This window comes from Euprymna scolopes, chromosome 19 (assembly GCF_053919585.1).
Source record: "Euprymna scolopes isolate OS-2025 chromosome 19, ASM5391958v1, whole genome shotgun sequence".
Classification (NCBI taxonomy): domain Eukaryota; kingdom Metazoa; phylum Mollusca; class Cephalopoda; order Sepiida; family Sepiolidae; genus Euprymna; species Euprymna scolopes.
This window is the reverse complement of record NC_136500.1, coordinates 117,249,527-117,274,484: the sequence shown is the minus strand read 5'-3', so window position 1 is coordinate 117,274,484 and position 24,958 is coordinate 117,249,527. Positions and strand designations below refer to the sequence as shown.

At 37.0% G+C, this 24,958-nt stretch overlaps 2 protein-coding genes and 1 pseudogene across 3 annotated transcripts in view; 2 read left to right on the top strand and 1 right to left on the bottom strand.

Annotated features, from left to right (window-relative positions):
- LOC145239898 (alpha-tectorin-like) overlaps positions 1-24,958 on the bottom strand; it is a 425,326-nt gene that overhangs the window by 307,298 nt on the left and 93,070 nt on the right. The gene's annotated exons all lie outside the window — the stretch shown is intronic.
- On the top strand, positions 8,838-8,953 carry LOC145240425 (5S ribosomal RNA; annotated as a pseudogene).
- The window catches only part of LOC145239896 (uncharacterized), a 72,017-nt gene continuing 56,732 nt past the window's right edge, over positions 9,674-24,958 (top strand). The window contains exons 1-2 of the mRNA XM_080103515.1: positions 9,674-9,918; positions 11,771-11,887. Of these exons, the coding sequence (XP_079959641.1) occupies positions 9,813-9,918; positions 11,771-11,887 (223 nt within the window). The 5' untranslated portion in view covers positions 9,674-9,812. The remainder of the gene's footprint in view (positions 9,919-11,770; positions 11,888-24,958) is intronic.

Genomic DNA, 24,958 nt, shown 5'->3' with positions numbered 1-24,958 from the left:
CCGTTTTGGACGAGTTATTGACGTCAACTTTGAGTGCGGGACAGTGTTTTATTTACCGCGAGTCTGTTCGCTTCTTTTTTTTTTTATACGGCGATCGAAAATTGTTGAATATTTATCTTTTTAAAGTCAGGCAAATTAAATAGACAAGCGACCCCGGTTGTTAACTCGTAAATATTATCATTTAGGCGCGATATAAAAAGTCTTAAGAAGTTGTGAGGCGACCGATCGGTTCTCGGAAAAAAAGCCTTTCTTGGACATACACGAAAACGCGCACACACACAAACAAACATTTTCGCTTTTATATTTATAGATTGCTTATCAGGAAATTGCCATACGACGAGCAAGAACTGCAAAAATGTTTTCCCCTCTACATCTACGAGGCGAAAATTTGTGATAGCTTTCTATTGCATTTTTGTATCCAAATACCATCAATACCATCAACTAGACACCATCCAGGTGGTATAATGCGCTGCTTTCAAGACTGCCGAATAAAGATAATGAGTCACCTGATGACACATGGGCAGTTTTTATATACCTTGTACGATAACCCGTTCATGGCCGAGGCGCTACCAGTGCGGGCATTACGTGCAAAATCATCGTTGGGCCACCTGTTGATCGAGAGATAATGGTATTTATTTGACCAAAACAGTAACGTTGTCATTGTCGTGACTATGTGATTTGTTTACCTAAATTACATAAAAACGTATCTTGATATTTTTATTGAACACTATCAATAACCTCGTAAAATCCATCGTTTCTTTTGCATTTGAATACCTTTAACCTGGAATAATGCCCCTCGTCTTGAGTTGAGCATATTGAGAAGTGATACACGAATTACCATTAGAGTATAAAGCAATGCTCTTTGTGTAAACAAATCGAACTTAAGTATTTCGGACGATGTCAAAACATCGTTTATTTACGACTCGCTCAGCAGTCGCCGATTAGCGTAATGGTTAGGAGACTTGACTGTCATACAGGCGGTCGGGTTTCAATCCTGGCTTGAGGTAGTTACCTGTCTAGCCGCACTGATGAGCTGTGAAACAGCAAAACAGTACTGTATGTGGATGACTATATATATATATATATATATATATATATGCACGTCCCATAAATAGGGCGATGACATCGGGGTTATGAAAACGACTGCATTCAAGCTTAATACATCCAATTGAATTGAAATTGTAAAAACACTATAAAAATAGGGGTATTAATAGGTTGTAGCATTTATTTTATATATTTTACAAACGGATTTGATCAGATTAATATTTAAATAATGATGATGCTTATTGATGTTTTAGATTGTACAGAAGAGGAAAAATTAGTCGAGAAATAATGACGAAAATGGGTAAACAATTGTGAGAGGACGCTAATAGAAAGAAATAGTAGCTGCAACGTATGATGAAAGAGAATGATATAAATAAATAGATAACATAAATTAAGCTGAAGAGAAAAATGGGCAATATATTGGTTACTTCTTACTCTGTAATGTATACGCTCAAGTACAATATTTTAAAGTTTACTAAACGGGTCATGAGACTTTTATTATTTTATAGAATTCAATATGTAAAATATGTAAATATGAAATGGTAAGTATATAAGTATATAACGACATTTTTTACATTTTAGGTGAGTGGGAGTGAAGTAAAATTACCTTATTATGAAGAAGTTACCGCACGCATGATCGGAAATACGTTGGAAGTGTCTTTACCATGGATGTTAACAATATTATTTGATGATAAACAGAAATTAACGATCAAAGTACCTGAATATCTTAAAGGGCATCTTCTTGGACTGTGTGGCGATTGCAACGACAACACTACTGATGATTTCCGTATAAGACAAAGTAGCCAAGTCCTGGTCAAGTCACCTGATGCAGAAGCAAAAATTGGAGAAAGCTACATGAGCACAGCGGGAGACTCTAAGTAAGTAAAATATGAAGCAGTTATTTTTAAATCAATTCAATGAATTGATTTAAAAATAAAACTATTGAATTTAATGAACTGTAAAGAATTGGCGATAGATCGTGCATTCACTGCTCACAGTATGAATGTTGGGATTGCGTGAATTTTAAATGGAAAAATCCAGTGCAAACATCACTCCTTTAATAAACACATAAAAAAACAGAAATAAACTATATAGAAAAATGTGATAAATTGTTGTGGTGGAATTACTTGCGTTACCTACGAATGAACTGATCTATATGCTATATGGGGACAGAAAATGGATGGTCACATTCAATGTTGCCAAGACTAAGCTTTCAATAACTACAAGAAATCTTCTCTACCACCAATAGCAATGGCCAAGAACACATTACCTGAAAGTACTTCTTTTAAACTCCTCGGCCTAACGTTTACAGGGAACATGAACTAGAATAGATACATTGAGAGCATTGCCAAGGCTGCTGCAAAGAAGGTGGGCTCTCTCTACCGTGTTAGAAAATGACTTACGCCTGAAAATATCCTGAACCTCTATAAGGCCACCATTCGCCCATGTATAGGGTACTGTTGTCACATTTGGGCTGGTGCATCTGCTGCTTGTCTCTCACTCCTGGACTGTCATCTAGGCTTCAGCCACTGTCCCATCGACGAAATGTTGCGCTCTAGCATTTTTATCACTTCCTCCGTTTTTACTTTTGTCGATTCCCGCATTTTCTTCAGCGACCCGGGTTTCTTACCTTTGGACTCTCTCAATAGGACAGGCTCGACCCACCTGGATTCCACTTTTGACCCGCACCATTTTGTTGGAATTGTTCGCTAGTAGTACCGAGAAGCTCCCAGGTCCACTTACCATTGCGTCACTAACCACTACTTCTAAACCCTCCCCCTCTTCTTCTTCTGATAGGGAGGTAACCTGGTAACTATCAGGGCTTTCACCTCTTCGTCCCTGGATCCTTCCAGTCGTGAATACTACCGTTCGAGGAGGAATTTCTGCATCCTCTAGGGTCATCACAGGGAGATTCTTTCTTCAGCAACTTAGGGAATGCTATTTCCCCTTAGCCATAGTGTTGGTGGAACTAAGACCGAATGACGCTCACAGCCCGGGGAGCCCGGGGAGCAGGGTGACTCGAGGAGTGAAGGAGCGCCTGTGCTGCTGGACCTGTGGCCAGTTCAGTCATATGACTAGAGGTTGCCCGAAAAGGAAATGTTGGAGATGCCAGGAACCAGGCCATCTGAGAAGAAAGTGCTCCCGGAAAAGGGGGGATTCCCCAATTCAAAAGTTGGAGAAGTGCCCCTTGCCAAAGTCTACCCAAGGAGGGAGTCAAGGGGGAAGACAGGTGGAAGTCCGTTGTGTTTTAAAGGAGAGTCGGAATCTTAGATGCCAGATGGTGGTGGGGGGGGGCGTGAAAGTGGCAGCCCTAGTAGACACCGGAGCGTCGGTGTCCCTGATTAAGTCCAGCATGCATCAGAAGATGGCCGGCCAAAGCCAATTGCACCAGATCGACCGAGAGTTGACCGAGGCAGATCAAGCCCGACTACCCCTGTAAGGACTAGCCAGGCATCCCTATGAGGTAGAGGGAATGTCTGGACAACTACAGGGTTACATAGCGGCAGATTTATGTGAAGAGTTGATATTGGGGTATGATTGGCTGGAAGAAATGGGAGCGGGAAAAAGAGGTGGGGTTACGCCCCTTCGATGGTATTAGATTCTCTCAGAAATCTTAGCTCAACTAGCTCAGTCTGCCAGTTTTCGGTGCATGGATTTGTTTATGTAGTGAGGTGACGGGATAGGCTGGATTGCTGCCTAGACCAATCACCACTAGCTATGTCACCTCAGGGGAATACTCATCTTTCTTGGTTTGCAGCTGCAATTGCAGTCCTGTTTCTCACGATCGAAAGGTTAATCCCATGACTTCTCGGTCTGGTACTGCGCTCAAAGATCAAACAACCCTCGTTGGCATCGGAAACGAAATTACTCGTTGGCATCGGAAACGAAATTATATTTCGTTATGTCTCTCAAAGTGACATCAAGTTGTTACTTTCACTAAAACAATAAAATTTATAACTCGAATCTTTCTTTCAGCAGGGTTTGGTTGCTGTCGCTTGGGCATACAACAATACTTAACAAATAAAACAATCATATCTGCACAGCACTCTCCAGTGTTTCGGGAGTCTCAGCCTCCTCCCAGTGGGGAGCCCAATCGCTGCCTAGGACGGTCACGTCACACCACTCTGAAATAACATGCATACATATATTAAATGTTTTCAGTTCAAATGTACATGCAAATGACAAACCAGTTTCCAAGTAAATTTCTCCATTTGAGTGGAGAACAATGCATGCACATATAAAAACAATTTTTAAACAATAAAATAAGAGAAAATTAGCAATCTATGTGTGTATATATATATATAGTAAGTTAGAGAAATATATATGGCAATTAAGCTACACAGAATATTCCGCATTTCATCCACACTAGGATTCGTCGGGCTTATGCGAAGAGTTGTTGTAATCTCGCGTTTTTATATAAACATATTCTATTGAACTTTTAGTTAGCCAATCAGCTTCCTAGTTTCCACCGCTCCCTTCCTAATCAGCCAATGGGCAGGCACTTACAGTTTATATATATATATATATATATATATATATATATATATATATATATATGTGTGTGTGTGCGTGTGTGCGTGTGTGTAAAATTAATAAACAATCTTTAAAGGAATCTTCCTACATAATTTTTTTGTTCATTATTAAAGTTACTAATATTAATACTTTGTTGAGACCATAGGTTTACTATCTTAATTTATTAAAATTATCTTAATTTTCAAAATGGGAACACATGTTCCCAATGGTAACATATTCTAGAACTACTTCACAACGCAATTTAGCAAAAGCTTTTAAGAGAAGCTACCCGTGCTTTTATGGTTATATAATAACTATATTTATAATGATTAAAACTCAATTTTAAATATTAACCAATCTATTTTTTTATTCATGTTCACCCCTAACAAGATATATTGCCACTTGGACATAAGGGGCTACTATCTGTGACCATACCTAGGAAAGATTAACACGATGCTGGTTTACATTACAATTAAACTTCTGCATATCAGTACAGCCAGGAAAGCAGGGAATTCCAAAGTTTAGCTGTTCGACAGAAGAAACTATTAGAATAGAAATCTGTGTGGCATTTAGGGATCTCAACAGGTAAAGGGGGAGATCCTTTTACTAAGCAGGTTTGTCGGGGATATGCACTTTGAGGGGGAACAGGTGCAACACTATCATCAGAGCACATTCCATTAAAATATTTGTAAAACAGGCACAGAGATGCAACATTGCAGTGATGGGACAGGGGTTGGAGGTTAGTTGACAAAGTGGGACCTATTAGATTGAAAACTCTTTTTTTGGACCCTAAGAGGGAGAGGCTAGTGGTAGATGCACCAGCCCAGATGTGGCAACAACACTCCATGCATGGTCGAATGGTGGCTACTATACTCTCAGGTATGAGTAGCATTCTAGCTCGATAGATGGACCAACCTTCTTTGCATCAGCTTCCGAATTATATTCTATATTATATCAATTTAGTTTTATTATTTTATTTGTTTATAAAATTAATGTTTCATATATAAAACACATGTGTGTATTTTTGCGTGCGTATGTATGTGTATATATATATATTATTGTACTATTATATCGGAGCACACTTACACATTTACTTTACCCTGTTTCCTCCCTCTTTGCCGTCGATGGCCGTTTAATAGTCGACCAAAGTAAAAGATTCCTCAAGAAATATCCTTATCTCGAGAAAGTTATTCCAACGGCAATAAAGAGCCGTAAAAAATAAAAAATAAAATAAAATAAAAATATTAAGTTTTCTTGAAAGAAAAAGTACATTTTTTCCTGTACTTTTATCTAACAATTTGCGCTTTTCGTAAACATATTTTTACGTATTTTCTTTATATATATATATATATATATATATATATATATATATATATATATATATACTTCATTTACTCACATAAAATTAATATACGAAAGTATAAATTTATGCGTAAACTTTCAGTATTTACTTCAAAAGTGCTCAATACGTAGGTAGAGCTAGTTAGTTCGTTATAAAATATATATGGCGATTAAGCTACACTGAATATTCCGCGTTTCATCCACTCTAGGACTCTTCAGGCTTATGCGCGAATTTTGTGGTTGTCTGTCCTTTTTATACACGCACCTTTTATTGAGATTTTACTTAGCCAATCAGCTTTCTAGTATCCACCGCGCCTTTCCTATCAGCCAATGAACATTCACTTACCGGACAAAGGCCTATTTTGACCTCTGGTTGACCTATTCCTTTGTGCGTGCTCTATTTTGCCTGGATATCTAGTTTTAAATTTAGGTTAGCTTTTTTTTTTTTTTTTTTTTAAGTTAATTTATATATATATATATGTATATATATATATATATATATATATATATATATATATATATATATATATATATATATATATATATGTATATATATGTACATACAAAGATATATATATGTATATATATATACATATATATATTATGTATATATATATATATACATGTGTGTGTGATAGTTTATGTATAATCATGTTTATTTCATTTATTTATTTGTTTATTTTCTATTGTTTTTGTTAGTTTTAAAATTATTTTGTATCGCTATCCTAGAGTAAATTTTATTCTGTGAACACAATTGTTCGCTATTTCTCTTCTACAGTTTAATAGATGTTGGGGTTCTTTAAAGTACAGGATAGCAAATTTTTCATGAAGGCATAATCTACATGGGTCGTCTAGGTCCCTACACGTGATAGCTTGTCTTATTATTTTCCATTAGACTACCGGCGAATGTCCGCTTTCTTTGAGTTCCCAGTATTTATTTTCTAGCTTTGTTTTCATAGGGTGCTTTTTATTGTTGAATGTACTTTTGTGGTACACACACGTATATATATATATATATATATATATATATATATATATATATATATATATATAGGGTGACCCAAACAACCCAAAAAACATAGAAAGTATATCTAGAACATATGCTGTAGAACGGATGAAAAAAGGCCAAAACCCTAGTGTTTTGATGTGATGTTTTGAATATAATAAACTAGTTATGACTAAAGTTTCATTTCATTCAGACAAAACACTAAGAAAAGGCGCCTAATTAGGGTTTGGGCCCGTTTTTTGGGGGGTCACCCTATATATATATATATATATATATATATATATATATATATATATATATATGTATATTGAAAATTTCTGTACCTCCCCCCCTTCTAAAAAACAATCTTGACTGAACAAAAAGTCTTTTAAAAAAAACTTGTACTTACACCTAAGAATTTACGGTGAAAAAAAGTAAAACTTTTATCTTTTCTTGAAGGAAAAAAGAACAAACGTTTTGTTGATAAATATTTGGCAAAAGAAAAACAAAACAAAATATATAAAATAAAATAAATAAAAATATTTTCAGTCCTTTAAAAGTAGGTTTTGTTATTTTTCATTATTTAAATTTGTATTTTTTCCAGTTTGCTTGTTTTTAAAGCGTCTGTTACAACGTTCGGCTTAAACCGGTGATTGCCGGTCTCGCCCGTCCCATACCTGACGCGAATTCCCGAGAATCTGGGTCAAATTATGCAAGAGTATTGAATATTTATAAATAAAGCAAAACATCTTTCTGTCTTGCGATTACCAAATTTATTTATTTGGGAAGAGTTTGTCCTTTTTTATCTTTCGAACTTCGGAACATATAAAAATAACTCTACTCGCTTCATAAAAAATCGATGTCAGAAGTAATAATTTCAAATAAATTTAATTAAATATATACATATATATTTATACATATATATTCATATATATACATATATTTAGGCATATATATATTCATACATACATATTTATACATATATATATTTATGCATATATACATATTTATGCATATATATGTATATATATATTTATATATATATATATATTTATACATATATATATTCATATATATACATATATTTATACATATATATATATTTATACATATGTATATAATTGTTTATACATATATATTTTTTATACAATTTCTATATCAATTAAGTAATTTCTGTAAATTATCGAGAACAGTCAAATGAATTTGACCATCCTAGCAAACCAGCTGAAAGGAAAAGTTGCATGCAAGTAAAATGTGATATAATTAATTATTTCAACAAAAGGAAAGAATTTCAGACAATAATAAACAATAATAATAAAAAAGTTATTGCACGCTTGATTTCTGCTTTGTATGCATTTATAAAATTATTTATCTCTTTTCGTCGATAAATTTATTATTTCTTCGGTTACAAACGCTGTGTAACCAAAGAAAAAATAATTTAATCGACGAAAAGAAACCATTTTTGTTTTTTAAATAGGAAACACACGTGTAAAGAATTTTTTAAATAATTTGTCATTGCTTAAAATTTTACGGTAATTGTTTAATTTAAAAAAGTCAGTTTAAAAAACAGTTCAAAAATGTAAAAAAAAAATTAAATACAAGAGAATTTCAAAATTCAAAATAATATTTCTTAAATCTATAAATAATTTAAGCAAGCCGTCAGTGCGCGTATATGTGCGTGCGGGTGTGTTGCTATAGAAACCAGACGTAAGATTTGGATGTAAATGGTAATTTTAGTATATACAATGTCTTTTGATGGTAGTTTCGTATAATTTTATTTTTGTAAATATTCACTTAGAAAAAATTAACACCCCTCAAGATTAACAATAAATTATTGTCTTTCATTTGATGCTGAAATTAAGACGACTGGAATCATCGTTTATGAGGTGTTCTGATTATTAGATTAGCCAATCAAAACGGTTCCTAGTGTCCACACACATTTTTGCTTTTATAGATATATAGATAATCACGTTGACACACCGGTTCCCGTCAGATCGCTGAAGTTAAGCAATGTCGAGCCTGGTTAGTACCAGATGGGTGACCATTTGGGAATTCTAGGCGCTGTATGTTCTTTCCAGTGGGCATCCATAGTCTGTCAAGACTGAAGGAAGACATTTATATATTCTTGATACTGTATGTGCTTTCCGATTATCTCGGCATTGTTTCCAATCGTCCTGAACCTCCACTTGCCACTGGTATTCAATAATGTCGACTCAGGAGAGGTGTGGTTGGAGATTGCGCAACTCCTGCCACAAAAATTCCACACACAGGCACCCTTACTGAAGGTGTCCATAGTCTGTCAAGACTGAAGGAAGCCTTAATATATATATATATATATATATATATATATATATATATATATATATATATGAACATTATAACTTGATATTATATATGTGTGTGTGTGTGTGTGTTAGCAAATCAAGTATGAAATCGTGACTATATTATAACTCTATTCAAATTATTATAACTCATTTTTAAATATTCAATATGGTATTTTCTTTGCATTTTTTTTTTCAAATTTTAATTCATTTTAAATGTCAATCTAAATTATATTATGTAAATTTAATTTTATTATTACGTTTATATATTAAATTTCTAAAGCATCCTTAAAAAAATCTTCCTACATTAATTTCTTTGTTAATTGTTACTGATATTGTTATTTTGTTACTTTAAAGCTCCTATTAGACATGTCTTTGTCTGTAAAGAGAATCTTGATTTTGCAGAAGTAATTATGTGTTATTTTTTATGAGAAAAGTAAATTATATTTCACTTTATTTGAAGGTGTCGTGCAAAAGCTGTCTCAAATAAATGCGATGCTAATAAAAAATGCTTCCAGGTGTTCGCCGACCCATTTAAATCATGCATCAATGTGATTGGTTTACAAAGTGTATTAAACTTTATTGATTCTTGCAAATTCGACGTCTGTATGAGCAATAACACCAGAAAAGACATGTGCGGTGCATTTGAAAGATTGGCAAACGAATGTGCAAAACAAAATTCCCCTGTTCAATGGAAAAAACTTATTGGATGCGGTATGTATATTAATATACTTATAAAAGTCTTAAAATGTCGTGTCAGGTAAATCGAAGGTATCTCCGTTGATGAGGGACAAGTGAAGCATTTCGTCCATGCACATTATTACAGAGCAACTTTTTATATGTTTAGGTTGACTGGGTTCAAAAACAGCCTACAGAAAATGGACTCTGATTTATGAAAGTATGATAGGTTATGAAAAGGAAGGGTTGTAAAGAGATAGCTTCGAATTTGGGGGTATCACAACCAAAGCAAAATATGATGAAAGTAAAAATAAAATAGATAAATCCCATAATTTATTATACCATTTCACACTGAAACACTTATCACAATATTCTCTGGATCTATATTAAAAAACCTTGTTAAACTTTGTGACATATTTCCATTCTATAGAGGACAGGTGCGAACGAACACCCATTAATTTTATTATACCATATTTCTTCAAACTGAAACATAATTATCAAAGTATACTTACGCAGATAGATATGAAAAGTCTTTATTAAAGTTTGTGCCTATTTCCATTCTATGGAGGCTAGGCGCGAACGCAGACCCCACAATTTTATTATCCCATCCCTATTTAAGTTAAAACATACTTATCAAAGTATTATTATGTACAGCTATATCAAAAACGCTTGTAAACGTTTTTTTTTTAATTTTTTAATGTTTTATTTCCATATTTTGTGGACCAGACGCAAACGTGGACCCCCCTCCCAATTTTAATGAACCACCATTCTGCCAGATCAAACATACCCATTCCTGTGTCTCGATACATCTTCTATCATTATATGTAATCAGTTTTTTTTAAATAGTCAACAATATAGGAGCCTGTTCGTGACCACACACACACACACACACACACACACACACACACACACATTCAGCTTTATATTATAGATATACAAGTTAGAAAAGCATTTCATCCAAGGCATGAAAATTGTTAAACAAAATTGAGATTTAAAGATTGTTTCAGATCCAGTTTTAAAGAATGTGAGATTGATGAAAGAACCTGGAAGAGTCTTGCTTTGGATCGCGGAGGGTGGAGAAGGACCTTGCGGGGAGGTGTGGGCAAGTTTGAGGTGGATCGAACCCAGTATGAGCGGCTGTAGCGCGATATCCGGAAAGGGAGAGTGAAAGGAGCCGTGGATGGGAGGGGGCGCCAAATTGGTCGAGTGTGAGGAATGCGGAAGAATATGTCTGAGCAGAGCTGGGCTGATGAGTCACCAGTCTACTCATCGGCGCAGTGGGCAACAAAGCAGTCTTGAGTTGCCAGAGCTAACCTGTGTCAACTGCGGGCGGATGTACAAAACGATAGGCGGTTTGAAACGGCATTTGATCCTGCATAAAAAAGAACAGCAAGAACGTGCTGCTAGTGGTGCACATGTCTGTACAATGTGTGCTAAGGAATGCCAGCGTTTAGCAGGGTTTAAAAGCCACATTCGTGCGGCCCATCACTGAATGTTTTTTTTTTTTTTTGCTATATCGAGTGATGGCAATGTTCGAAAGCAAATTTGCTGCCATCATATATATATATATATATATATATATATATATATATATATATATATATATATATGCGTGTGTGTGTGTATTTATATGTGTGTGTGTATTTATATGTGTGTGTGTGTGTAAAAAAAAATGATTACGAAAAGTATAAAAGTTTAAACCATTTCTTTATTCGTTTTCTTGCAGGAATACAAAATGTTCAATTTTATTTTTTTTTTTTTTGCGAGAACATATATATATATATATATATATATATATATATATATATATATATATATATATATATATATGTGTGTGTGTGTGTGTGTGTGTGTGTGTGTATATGTTTGTACATTCGTATCATTTCAGAGGGTCCGTGTGACAAGAAACCATGTAAAAATAATGGCATGTGTATTCCAAATTCATCGAATGACAATTATACATGCACTTGTACGAAGAACTTTGTAGGAGATAATTGTGAAATTGGTGAGTTCTATTTTTTATGTTTATTGTTCATATTCTATATATACAATATGAAAGAGATAACATGATTATTTGTATGCACATAATATATCTAATAGCAAATATGCAGCATATGTAGTTTGCATTGCAATAAAAACAAAACGAATAATTATTTATTTTGTTAGAAAACAATCAAAACATACTTGCCATTAATTCTATTAATATTAAAAGATTGAACACTTTGATTTTGTATAAACATTGTTATACATTAATAGATATGAGAAAACAAATGTTACTTTCGTATTTGAAAGATATTTTGTGAAGCGGATTATGCATAACAGAATTGTATTTAAAAGAGATTGTAACGATTGTAACATTGAAGGATTTGTAATATATGCCTTTTCCAGTTTAAAATGGGAATAGTTCAGTTCAAAATGGGAATAGTTCAGTTCAAAATGGGAATAGTTCAGTTCAAAATAAGAATAGTTCAGTTCAAAATAAGAATAGTTCAGTTCAAAATGGGAATAGTTCAGTTCAAAATAAGAATAGTTCAGTTCAAAATAAGAATAGTTCAGTTCAAAATTAGAATAGTTCAGTCCAATTGTAACATTGAAGGATTTGTAAAATAGATTAATATAAAGCTTGTGCGATTAAATTAAATTCCGTGTTGAACATTACTTGCCGCTCGATCACTCATTAACTGAAATATATTAACCTGAACAATCTGTGTCTTATTGCTGGCGCTGGAAGCTGTCAACTAAGCAGAGACCACAAAGGTTATCAGTGATTGATCCACCCCGTCACCTTAATGGACGTGTACCAACTGTCCAACAAACGAAGTCGATTTATTTTTCATAAAAAATAACACTAATAAAAATTAAATTGTTTTTTTCTCCATGTCATTTAGTGTAAAGTAATGGTATTTCTTTTATAGAATGCATATTCTGTAATACTTTAAAAAATGTAAAGGTTTTAGATTATTAATTTTATGTGTTTGTATATCTGTATTAATACATGAACACATAATTATATTTACTAGTAAATATGTATGTGGTAATTGTAGTTTCTATTGTTAAAAAAACAGAAATCGAACATAGTTCAGTTCAAAATAAGAATAGTTCAGCTCAAAATAAGAATAGTTCAGTTCAAAATGGGAATAGTTCAGTTCAAAATGGGAATAGTTCAGTTCAAAATAAGAATAGTTCAGTTCAAAATAAGAATAGTTCAGTTCAAAATAAGAATAGTTCAGTTCAAAATGGGAATAGTTCAGTTCAAAATAAGAATAGTTCAGTTCAAAATGGGAATAGTTCAGTTCAAAATTAGAATAGTTCAGTTCAATTGTAACATTGAAGGATTTGTAAAATAGATTAATATAAAGCTTGTGCGATTAAATTAAATTCCGTGTTGAACATTACTTGCCGCTCGATCACTCATTAACTGAAATATATTAACCTGAACAATCTGTGTCTTATTGTTGGCGCTGGAAGCTGTCAACTAAGCAGAGACCACAAAGGTTATCAGTGATTGATCCATCCCGTCACCTTAATGGACGTGTACCAACTGTCTGTAGGGGAATAAATAAGAGCACCGGATTACCGGTGTAGGGTAAGGAGTGAGGTCCCTTGAAAAAAGAAGAGGAGAGTCCGTACACATGAGGCACGGACGCAAAAAGTTCTTCTCCTAAAAGACAATGTTGGACAGGCAGAGTACAACTCTAGAATACAGTCCTCACTCCTCCCGTAAACCCCACTATTGAAGTGAGTAATCTTTTTACCTTAATGTTTTGAATTGCAGTGTTGTCATGTTTTCATGTTTGTTAATAAATTCTTGTCGTTTATACTTGTTGTACGTTTAGTAATTATTAAAGCTGGTCGGTAGTTTTGGGACTTGGAAGAACCTAAACCCATACCAACAGTGGTGACCCCAACTAGCAACATAGAATACGCAAAGCAACGTTTTTTTATGTTTTAATAACAAAAGGAAAATGCGTAAAATTAAAGTTTATTTTTAAATAAAAATAATCCATAACATGAATCCCGGCGTCAGAGTAGTTAAAAATAAATAAACAAAACATTTACGTACGTAAGTTAAAAATAAAAAAAATAAAAAAATAATGACTAGTTAAGTTTTTGTGCCGAGATTTATTTTATACAAGTATCGTTACCCTTTCATCGGGATATTCACATTTTTCTCGCACAACAAATATGGCCGACCGCGTCTTCTTCAATTTGCACGCGGCGCCAGTCTCGTGATTGGCTGATGTGAACACTACGTCACACTTCGTCTTCCTCTTGCTCTGTCCCTACTATTACTACTATACGGTCTCATCTAGCTAACTGTCGCTATAAATAAATAAATAAGATAAAAATAAATAATAATAATAAAATAAAAATCATAAATAAATGTGAAATGGCATCGCCCACATTCAGTCTGATTCCAACGGATGTACGGAATGACCCTGCTTTGTTTTTCGCACAGCTAGATTTATATTTTCGGCAGAAAACGATATCAGGACGGACTGAAAAGTTTTGCCATGTGGCGACTATATTACCTCAGGATGTTATCGTCGAGGTGAGAGACCTAATTATATCTCCTCCTACGGAGAAACCATATGACACCCTACGGAAAAGAGTGACAACTGCTGTGTCAGTTTCAGCACACAGCCGAATCTCACAATTATTAGAACAGGAAACGATGGGGGATAGCACGCCGTCACAGTTTCTAAAGCGCCTGCAGAAGTTGGCTGAAGGGACAATGGATAATAATATTGTCAAACACATCTTCCTACAGCGCATACCAACCGAGTATAAGGTGGTAATAGCTGCACAAGATGAATCTATGCCAGTGGAACGAGTGGCTGAGATAGCCGACCATATTGCCGATATAATGTCGACACGGTCGTCAACGGTGGCTGGCGTTCAGACATCGGAGAAAGACGAGCTACTCTCCAAACTAATAGAGGGACAGACCAGATTGGAAGCTCGCATGAACAAAATGGCGGAGGACATCGCGAGACTTACCCTCGAGAATAAGCAAAGGCGGGGGGGGGCGTGCAGCCACTCCAGAGAATGGAGGCAGGATAGGACCATTTGCTGGAAGCACAAGAAATTTGGGGAGAAGGCAAATTCCTGTATCCCACCTTGTAGTTACAAGAGTTCGGGAAAAGCTTAAACTGACAGAAGAATGCGGCATCAACTGTCGGTGCATCTTGTTCAGGCCGCCTATTGTATGTGGTAGACAAAAACTCAGGTACGTCCTTTTTGGTGGACAGCGGGGCACAGGTGTCTCTCATTCCTGCAACTGCAGCCGACAAGAAATCCCCTCCCTGTAAATTCACACTACGAGCTGTGAATGGCTCGTTAATACACACATATGAGGAGAAGTGTATGGACCTTAATTTAGGCCTGCATAGAACTACCCACATTTTTATAGTGGCGGATGTAGACAGTGCTATTTTAGGTACCGATTTTTCACAGGCGTTCGGTTTGGTGGTGGATATAACAGGCCAGTGTCTGAAAGATCCAGAAACGCATCTCACAGCGTGTGGGGTAGTTAGGACTGGTACTCCATTGTGTCCAGCAGTGGCACATGCAAACCAGGATAACGATTTTCTGAGTCTCTTGAAGGAATACCCTTCAATTTCAGTGCCTTCTTTCCATAGGGACGTTTTGCCACACTCCACCACACACTATATCGAAACAAATGGTTCGGCCGTTCATAGCAAAGCTAGGCGCTTAGCACCAGAAAAGGTAACAGCGGCCAAGGCTGAATTTCAGCAAATGATAAAGTTAGGCATAGTTCGCCCTTCAAAGAGCGAATGGGCTTCACCTCTTCATCTTGTCAACAAAGGTGTTAACACATGGCGGGCATGTGGGGACTACAGAGCACTGAATGCAGTCACTAAACCAGATAGATACCCAGTACCACATGTCCAGGACGTGACAGCAGTGGCTCAAAATAACCGTTTTTTTACAAAATTGGATTTAATTCGAGCATATCACCAAATACCGGTGGAGCCCGAACACATTCCTAAAACGGCTATCATCACCCCATTCGGGATGTTCGAGTTCATGCGAGTTCCTTTTGGGTTGCGGAATGCAGCACAAACATTCCAACGGTTCATAGACCAGGTGTTGTCAGATTTGCCATTCGTCTGTGCATATATTGACGATGTACTTATTGCTAGCCAAACTAGAAAGGAACACATCGGTCATGTGCGACAGGTCTTCGAACGTTTGAAGCAATATGGGATAGTCCTAAACCCATTAAAATGTGATTTTGGTCAATCCGAAGTAATTTTTTTAGGACACCATATTTCAGAGGGGGGAATATCCCCATCACCAGAGATGGTCAAGTCCATTCAAAATTTCCCTATCCCTGCCACAATGAGGCAGCTGCGTCAATTCTTGGGGCTGATAAACTTTTATCGTAGGTTCTTACCTCACTGTGCACAAGTACTTTTACCATTGACAAGTTTGTTGACAAATGTGAGGAAGTGTGACATTGTATTTTCAGAGCACGCGGTAGAAGCATTCAACAAGATCAAGGCTATGTTGCAGGAGACTGCAAAATTGTCTCACATCCAACCCAACCAGGAGCTGTGCCTAGCAGTGGATGCATCCGCAATTGGAATTGGAGCGGTCCTACAATAAAAATGTGATGCGGACTGGAAACCCATTTCCTTTTTCTCAAAAAAATTAACAGAGACTGAGAAACGCTATAGTACATTTTCCAGGGAGCTGTTAGCTGCATTCTCCGTGATACGCCATTTCCGGCAGCTCTTGGAAGGTCAGCAGTTCCATATCCTCACGAACCACAAACTCCTGTTAGGCGCTTTACAGTCTTCCTCGGACAAATATTCTCCCAGAGAGATTCGCCAGATGGATTATATCCTTCAATTGACATTGGATATCCGGCACATCAAGGGAGCAGACAACATCCCAGCAGACACCTTATCGCGGGGAATTAATTCCTTCCTGTTGCAGCCGGCAATTGACGTCAACACCTTGTCTAAAGAACAACAGAAGGATGAACATTTACAAAATCTCCTGCAGAATAATCCAACTTCATTGAACCTAGTGACAATTACCAACCCTACCAGCCACACAAAAGTTGTGTGTGACACAATCACAAACAAACTGCGACGATACGTTCCAGCATCGCTACGCAAAGACATATTTAAGGCAGTACACGGTCTATCGCATTCAGGGGCCAATGCCTCTATAAGGCTACTAACAGACCGATATGTCTAGCCGCGAATAAAAGCTGATACAAGAGCGTGGGCGAAAACGTGTGTGGAGTGTCAAAAATCCAAGGTCGGTCATCACACGCGGGCTCCTCTAGGCACGTTTCCAGTTCCAGATGAGAGATTTCAGCACATTCATATCGACATCACCGGACCATTTCCGACATGTGAAGGTCAGTGCTATCTGCTGACATGTATCGACAGATTCTCACGATGGTTTGAAGCTCTACCGATGCCAGACATGACGGCATACACAACTGCCAGGACATTCCTTGCTGGCTGGGTGGCCAGATTCGGTGTACCACAAAATGTTACATCAGACAGAGGTTGACAGTTCGAGTCAGACCTTTTTCATAAACTTGCAAAACTTTTGGGCACCAAGAGTATACACACCACGGCTTATCACCCCCAGGCAAACGGCATGGTCGAGCGACTACATCGCAGTCTGAAAGCCTCCTTACGGGCACAGCTTACGGACCATACAAGGTGGTTAGAACATCTGCCACTAATATTGTTGGGACTGCGGACAACGGTGAAAAGAGATATGGAGTGCTCAGCAGCGGAGGCTCTATATGGAACCACATTGCGGTTGCCAGCACAATATTTTTTTGAAGCACCAAAAAAAGTTATGGACATGACAGCGTTTGTCGACCGGCTAACAACAAAAATGGCTAAGATGGCATATTCTCCCTCAGGCTCAAATAGGAACATGGTCCCATATGTACCTAAGGGTTTAGAGACTTGCACGCACGTTTTTATCCATGATACGGAAAGGAGGCATTCCCTGCAACCGCCGTATCGTGGCCCCTTTAAGGTTGTGGAGAGACAAAATAAGTTTTTCAAGGTGCTTATCAAGAATGAGGAACAAAACATTTCTGTAGACAGGTTAAAACCCGCAGCACTGGAAGAGACATATCTGAAAGTATCACCCCCAAATGCCATGCCAGTAGATATGACGCTTCAGAAAGTAGAAAAGAAAAAGACACGGTCAGGTAGATATGTCAGATGGCCAGCACATTTAAAAAATTTTGTGACGGTTTAAATAAAATTAAAAATGTTGCCCATTTATTTCAGGTACTCCGTATTTTGGGGGGGGGGGAGTACTGTAGGGGAATAAATAAGAGCACCGGATTACCGGTGTAGGGTAAGGAGTGAGGTCCCTTGAAAAAAGAAGAGGAGAGTCCGTACACATGAGGCACGGACGCAAAAAGTTCTTCTCCTAAAAGACAATGTTGGACAGGCAGAGTACAACTCTAGAATACAGTCCTCACTCCTCCTGTAAACCTCACTATTGAAGTGAGTAATCTTTTTACCTTAATGTTCTGAATTGCAGTGTTGTCATGTTTTCATGTTTGTTAATAAATTCTTGTCGTTTATACTTGTTGTACGTTTAGTAATTATTAAAGCTGGTCGGTAGTTTTGGGACTTGGAAGAACCTAAACCCGTACCAACATGTCCAACAAACGAAGTCGATTTATTTTTCATAAAAAATAACACTAATAAAAATTAAATTGTTTTTTTCTCCATGTCATTTAGTGTAAAGTAATGGTATTTCTTTTATAGAATGCATATTCTGTAATACTTTAAAAAAATGTAAAGGTTTTAGATTATTAATTTTATGTGTTTGTATATCTGTATTATTACATGAACACATAATTATATTTACTAGTAAATATGTATGTGGTAATTGTAGTTTCTATTGTTAAAAAAAACCAGAAATCGAACATTCTTTTAGAAACCTATCAAAAACTCAAGTATCATTGATCTCTTTAAAATTTAAACACTGAACACTTTGATTTCGTTCAAACATTGTTCTACCACTGGCATTAGAAATTGTCAACTGAGTAGAGATAACAAAAGCTATCAGTGACAGATGAAGTCGACAAGAAGTTTCGTATGTTATAGGGAACTCTTAACAACGTATCAGGAAGAGATCAGGCAGCAGTTGTGGACCAGAAGCTTAGAAAATTACCCCAAAACACTTGCCAGATACAGCAAATTTATTTTTTATTAATAACTAGCGGGGGTACCCGGCGTTGCTCGAGTGTTTGTTTCCAGGACGGGGGAGGGAGTTTTAAAAAATGTTATGGTAGGTAAGTAGGAAGGATCAAACCCGGAGTCATGAGTAAAAGTAGGAAAATAAAGTGTGAAAAAAAACAAAAAAAACATCTGCAACGTTAACAGTTCGGCCACCAAGAAAAGTCCATTCCAGTTGTTTAGGAAAAAAAACAAAAAAAACGACTACGGTAGGTCGGCGCGAACGTGAAAATATAATGTGAATTGTCCAGCACGCTAACCACTACGCCACAGAGCACTGCAGCTTAGTTTAGTGATAACTTCACATGAAAGAACTACGAAGCCAAACCGGTGTTCTCTTCTCAACTGTTCCTTGTGAACGATCCCCAAACGGTGTTAAGTGATGGCAGGGGGAGAAGGAATTTATTAGAGAGAAAATATTTTACCACTTTCATTGATCTTAACCGATTTTGGCCGTAACTTCTCAGCAGAAAAAGTATAGAAATCTAAGATTATCGAGGAATTTGAGAAATAATAAGCCTATAACACACCTCAGATATTGTTCTGCCGTTTGTGCATATTATATTTGCATGAAATATCTTGATTTTTAATCCTATTAATGTCAAAATCAGACGGGAAAAAATGAGTTCATTTTATTCATATATTCAATATTCTTACTTGTACAAGTTTTCTAAAATTTCCCACTTCGTTACATTTAGCGATTCAAATAAAACTTATTTTTTTAATTTTAATTTTTTTTTTTTTTACTCATGTTCGCCCCTTACAACGTATATCGGTACTTTGACGTAAGAGGCTACTATTTAGGGCCATATCTAGGAAAGATTAACAAGATATTTGTTTATGTTACATTTAAACGTTTGCATATTAATACAGCCAGGGAAGCAGGCAGCAGGAAGGGAATTCCAAAGTCTTGCTGTTCGAGAGAAGAAACTATTAGAATAGAATAGAAAGCTTTCTGGCATTTAGGGACAACAACAGTGAAGCTTATTGCTAAGCGGGTTTGTCGGGGATATGTACGTTGAAGGGGTACAAGTAAATTATTATGCAATGTGCACTTTTGAATCCTATGTTATCGCACTAAAACATTTTTTAAATTTTTATATAGACAATCTTTATAGCAATTCAACTTTACGAAACTTAAAAACGGCCTGGGAGGCAGATTATATATTTTTGCATATCAAATTTAGTTAATTATGTTATTTTTATTTCTACGGATTTTTGTAATATATGTTTCTCCACTTTTGTTACAGATTTTTAGTCACGTGGAAGCGACTCTATAAGTCACTCCGTGCGTCGGTCGGTCGGTCGGTCGGTCGGTCTGTCCATAACACTTTTGTGCCTGGCCTTTTTAGTTAAGATCAAAGGTCTGTTCTTAATAGATGTTGTTCTTAGCTTTTTAAGCTTTTCTTGGCCTTTTGGCCAAGATCAAAGTGTAGTTAGCCTTGTGCCTAAGATTTTTGTTCATTTTCCCAATTTAATTTTTCTTCCTGTGAATAACAAATTTAATATATCAAAGTGTAGTATCTGTTTCGGCAGATACTGCAAGCAAAGACCATATGTCGGGAAAACCCCACATATAAGACCTTGGTCAATGTAGGGGCAACCCTTCATACCAATTGTCATTATCCAGCTCCTCTACTCCCCGGGGAGTTGGTCCCCATTTCCCCTTCACTCCTCGCATAAAAAATCGGCCTTGTGCCTAATTTGCTCGGTGGGGGAGCAAATAAATACCCTTTTCTTGGCCTTTTGGCCAGGATCAAAGTGTAGTATCTGTTCCGGCAGGTTGAAATGGTCTACTTTCTCCCATCTTAATTGCCTGTGCAGCACTCTGACCTGCCAGGACCAAACTTTGTCTTCCTTTGCTGCTCTCCCAGTGGATTGAGCAGGCCGGGTTCACTTTCTCGCTTCCTTGGGGTTGTTTGTGGGTAGGGTGACGTGGGTAGGGCGGGTGTTTCGTTTCTCCTCCCTTCTCTGGGCAGAGATGGCTATCCCCTCTCTCTCTTAATTGCGACGTGGCACTCTGACCTGCTAACATCCACTGCGTCTTCCTTCGCTGCTCTCCTCCCTTGCGGGGGGATCTGAGCTGACTAATCTGAAATCCTCATGAGGGGCGGTCAAACCACTTTTGCTTCTGACCTCACCTACTCCCCTCCCCCCTCCATTTCCCTGCATTTTTCTTTTTTTCCGCCGCTACACTATATCTATAGATATTTAGTATTTATCGATTTTGAAAAGGTCAGCCTACTAAAGTTTAGGACCGGAAGCTAAACCCTCCTCTCAAGGTACATGCAAAGTATGTGATTTTATATCAGCTTGGGGAGAAGAGCAATTGTTTTTTTGTCAAGTTGAAACAGGAGAGATGATAGAACTTACAAGAATACAGCATTAATATACAATATAGATATGCAGGGATTTAGCGAGGATTTAAGAGTATGTTTATCATGCAAAACAGACAGGAAGGCATCTTGGAGGCAAAGTAAAGCAGACATTTAGAAATAACGTTTGTGCCAGTTATTTTAGTAACATATATCAGTAACAATATACATGTGGCCAGTTTAGGCCTTATATTTAAACATTACACTTAGTCATAGAATGAGAAATTATGATTTCCAAAAAGAATATGATCAAATTGTAGTCAGCTGGAAAGCAGGCAAATGGAAGAGAGTTCCACAGGCATGCAGTTCTAAGAAAGAAGCTTTGTTCATTCATGGAATCATCGTTTAGGTTTAGGGACAAATAAAGAGTGAGGAAAATTATTGATAGTGGTTTCAGATAGACGAGTGTTTTTCATTAAAGTTTGGCGAGGAGGGACCATAGATTGGAGCTCAGACAGGCACCTGCCATGAAAATAGTGATAGAGTAAAGTCAGGCTTGTAACGTCTCTTCTGTGGGAAGAGGTTGCAGGGAAGAGAAAAAGGCACCCCCACCAGGTTACAAAGGCTATTTTGAACTTTGTCAAAATATGATAAGAGTTTTCCAGCTACTCCTGCCCAGATGTGGCAACAGTACTCCATCTGTGGATGTACCTGACTCTTACTTATGTAGAGAATTGCATCAGCAGTGAGATATCTACTGGAGCGCTAGAAGAGTCCCACCATTTTTCCAGCCCAGAAGCTTGTCAAAACATGGAGCCATTCATTTCAATTGATACCAGATAGGAGATCAGAGCGTTGATTATATAAAGATAGAAGTCTGGTTTTAGATGCATCAAAATAAACCAGCCACTTCTTTCCCCATTGCACAACATGCTCCAAGTAAGATGAGAGAGAATCAGAGAGAACTTGGTCATTTACGGCCTTTGATGTGTTGACATAGATGGTAATGTCATCAGCATAAATGTCTTCGAATGATCTTAGGATGTGATTTGGAAGATCACTGATGTAGATCAGTGATCTTCTGATTTCTGCTCATCCACCGCTACTCTTATGAACCTATCAGAGAGAAATGATTTAATAATTGAAAAAACATTTCCAGCTATACCGTAGCTGGAGATCTTGTTAAGTAGGCCTTTATGCCATACCCAATCAAAGGTCTTTGATATGTCAAGAGTAATTGCCCTAGAAAGGAAGCCTCCATTGTGAGATTCGCTAATCCTATGAGATATAACCATTACCACATCTGCTGTCGATCTAGCAGAATGGAAATCATATTGCATGTCACTAATATCTTAGCATTAAGTGAAATAAACTTACACTCTTCAATCCCCTCCAACTTCTTTAGCATTACAGGATACCTCCCTCTTTGCTGTAAGGACTCTGATAGATGTATGCACGCACTTAAGAGTCTATATTTGTAGCACCCTCCCTTAAATTAGAGAGAAAAATCTTGAATCGGATGACCAGGCTTTTATGTACTTTTGACTAACATTTCATCACTGCGTTAGTTACTTATATTTTCTCTGTTGTTTTTCCTCAATCAGGATTGTACCCTAATCGATCATGTCTCTGAAAGTATAGATGCAGCACTCCTTAGATAGTAATGCCCAAATACATGCGTTTGGTGACTTTAATGTTCACCATAAAAATTGGCTTGGTTTCTCAGGTTACACAGATGGACGCTCCATATAGCCCATTCCCTCACATAGACAGTAATGTTTCCAGCTGGCCTACCATATCGTGAACCTCAGCAGGTTTCACTTCTAGGCCTATTCCTCACCACAGTACTTAAGGATTGTATGACTGATGCCCACAGTCCACTTGGAAACCCAGACCACCTCGTGGTATCAGTTGATATCACATTTAAATCCCAATCTCAAGGTGAGGAATTATTGCTTAAAACCACAAGGTACTAACAGGGCTTACTGAGAAATCATTAGAGAACACATCTGAGATGCCCCATGGACCGATATCTTCTCTCTTCCTGCTAAACAGTGCCAATAAGACAACTGAATGGTGCAAAGCGGGAATTGAAGCACATGTTCCTACACGAAAGTATTATAGCAAGCCCCACTCACTCCCATGGTTCACTACAGACCGTGAAGCTGCTATGACACAAAGACAGCATGCATTCCGCCAGTTTGTACATCATAAGTCAAATACAAATAGGCAAAATTCGTAGATGCTAGAAATTATTGTAAAAGAGAAATAGTGACAGGCAAAAGAAAGCATGCTGAAATAATCAGGGAACGCATAGAACTGCCAAAGATAGAGACTCGTCATTTCTGAAAAATCTATACTAGTGTAGTGAATAAAGGACAATCAGTAATTCCTCCACTGAGCAACAACCAGAAGGTTGCATGCATGGTAACTAAGAAGGTGAACTGCTGTCCTGGCGATTGCCTCTAACTCCACCTTAGAACCAACAAACAACTCCCTTCCAAATTTCCCGATGAAGACTAAAGCCACATTAGATGATGTAAAAATCACCCCTTCTCATGTCTGCGATACATGATACATCCAAGTCCTTTGGCAAAGTCTGGCACAAAGGATTGCTAATGAAAATTAAATCGTACATTATAACTGGACGTATACTAAATATTATTAGATCCATCTTAGACAATAAAAGTATACAGGTTGTCATTCATGGACATACATCCAAGCAGCATAACATTAATGCAGGAGTGTCTCAGGGGTCAATCCTTGGACCATTATTATTCCTGATATTCAAAAACGACCTCCCTGATCATATTGTGTCCGAGATGGGTATATTTGCTGATGATACAATACTCTATAACATGCATTAGGGAAGAAAAGATGTACATAAATCTAAGATAATGGCAAAATCATTAGAAAATGACCTCCAGACCATAGTTGAATGGGGACACAGATGGATGGTAATATTTAATGCGAGTAAAACTAAGCTGCTCTCCTTTAACAATTACAAGACACCTCTCAAACCACCTACATCGATGAAAAAAACACCGAACCTGAGAATTCTACCTTTAAACTCCTTTTTTGGGACTATTTTACCATATTTTATATTGTGGGCAATATGAACTGGAACAAATACATAGAGGACATTGCAAAGACTGCTGCAAAGATGGTGGGTTCCCTCTATCGAGCTAGAAGACTACTCACACCTGAGAGTATTCCGTACCTCTACAAGGCCACCATTCGCTCATGCATGGAGTATTGTTGCCACATCTGGGCTGGTGCATCTACCACTAGCCTCTCCATCTTGGATAGGTTCCAAAAAAAAGTTGTCAATCTAATCGATCCCACTTTATCAACTAAGCTTCAGCTCTTGTCTTATCGTCACAATGTTGCATCTCTGTGCCTGTTTTAATGGAATGTGTTCTGATGAACTCGTTGCACTTGTACCCCGTACATATCTCCGACAAACCCGTTTAGTAATAAGATCTCACCCTTTCACTG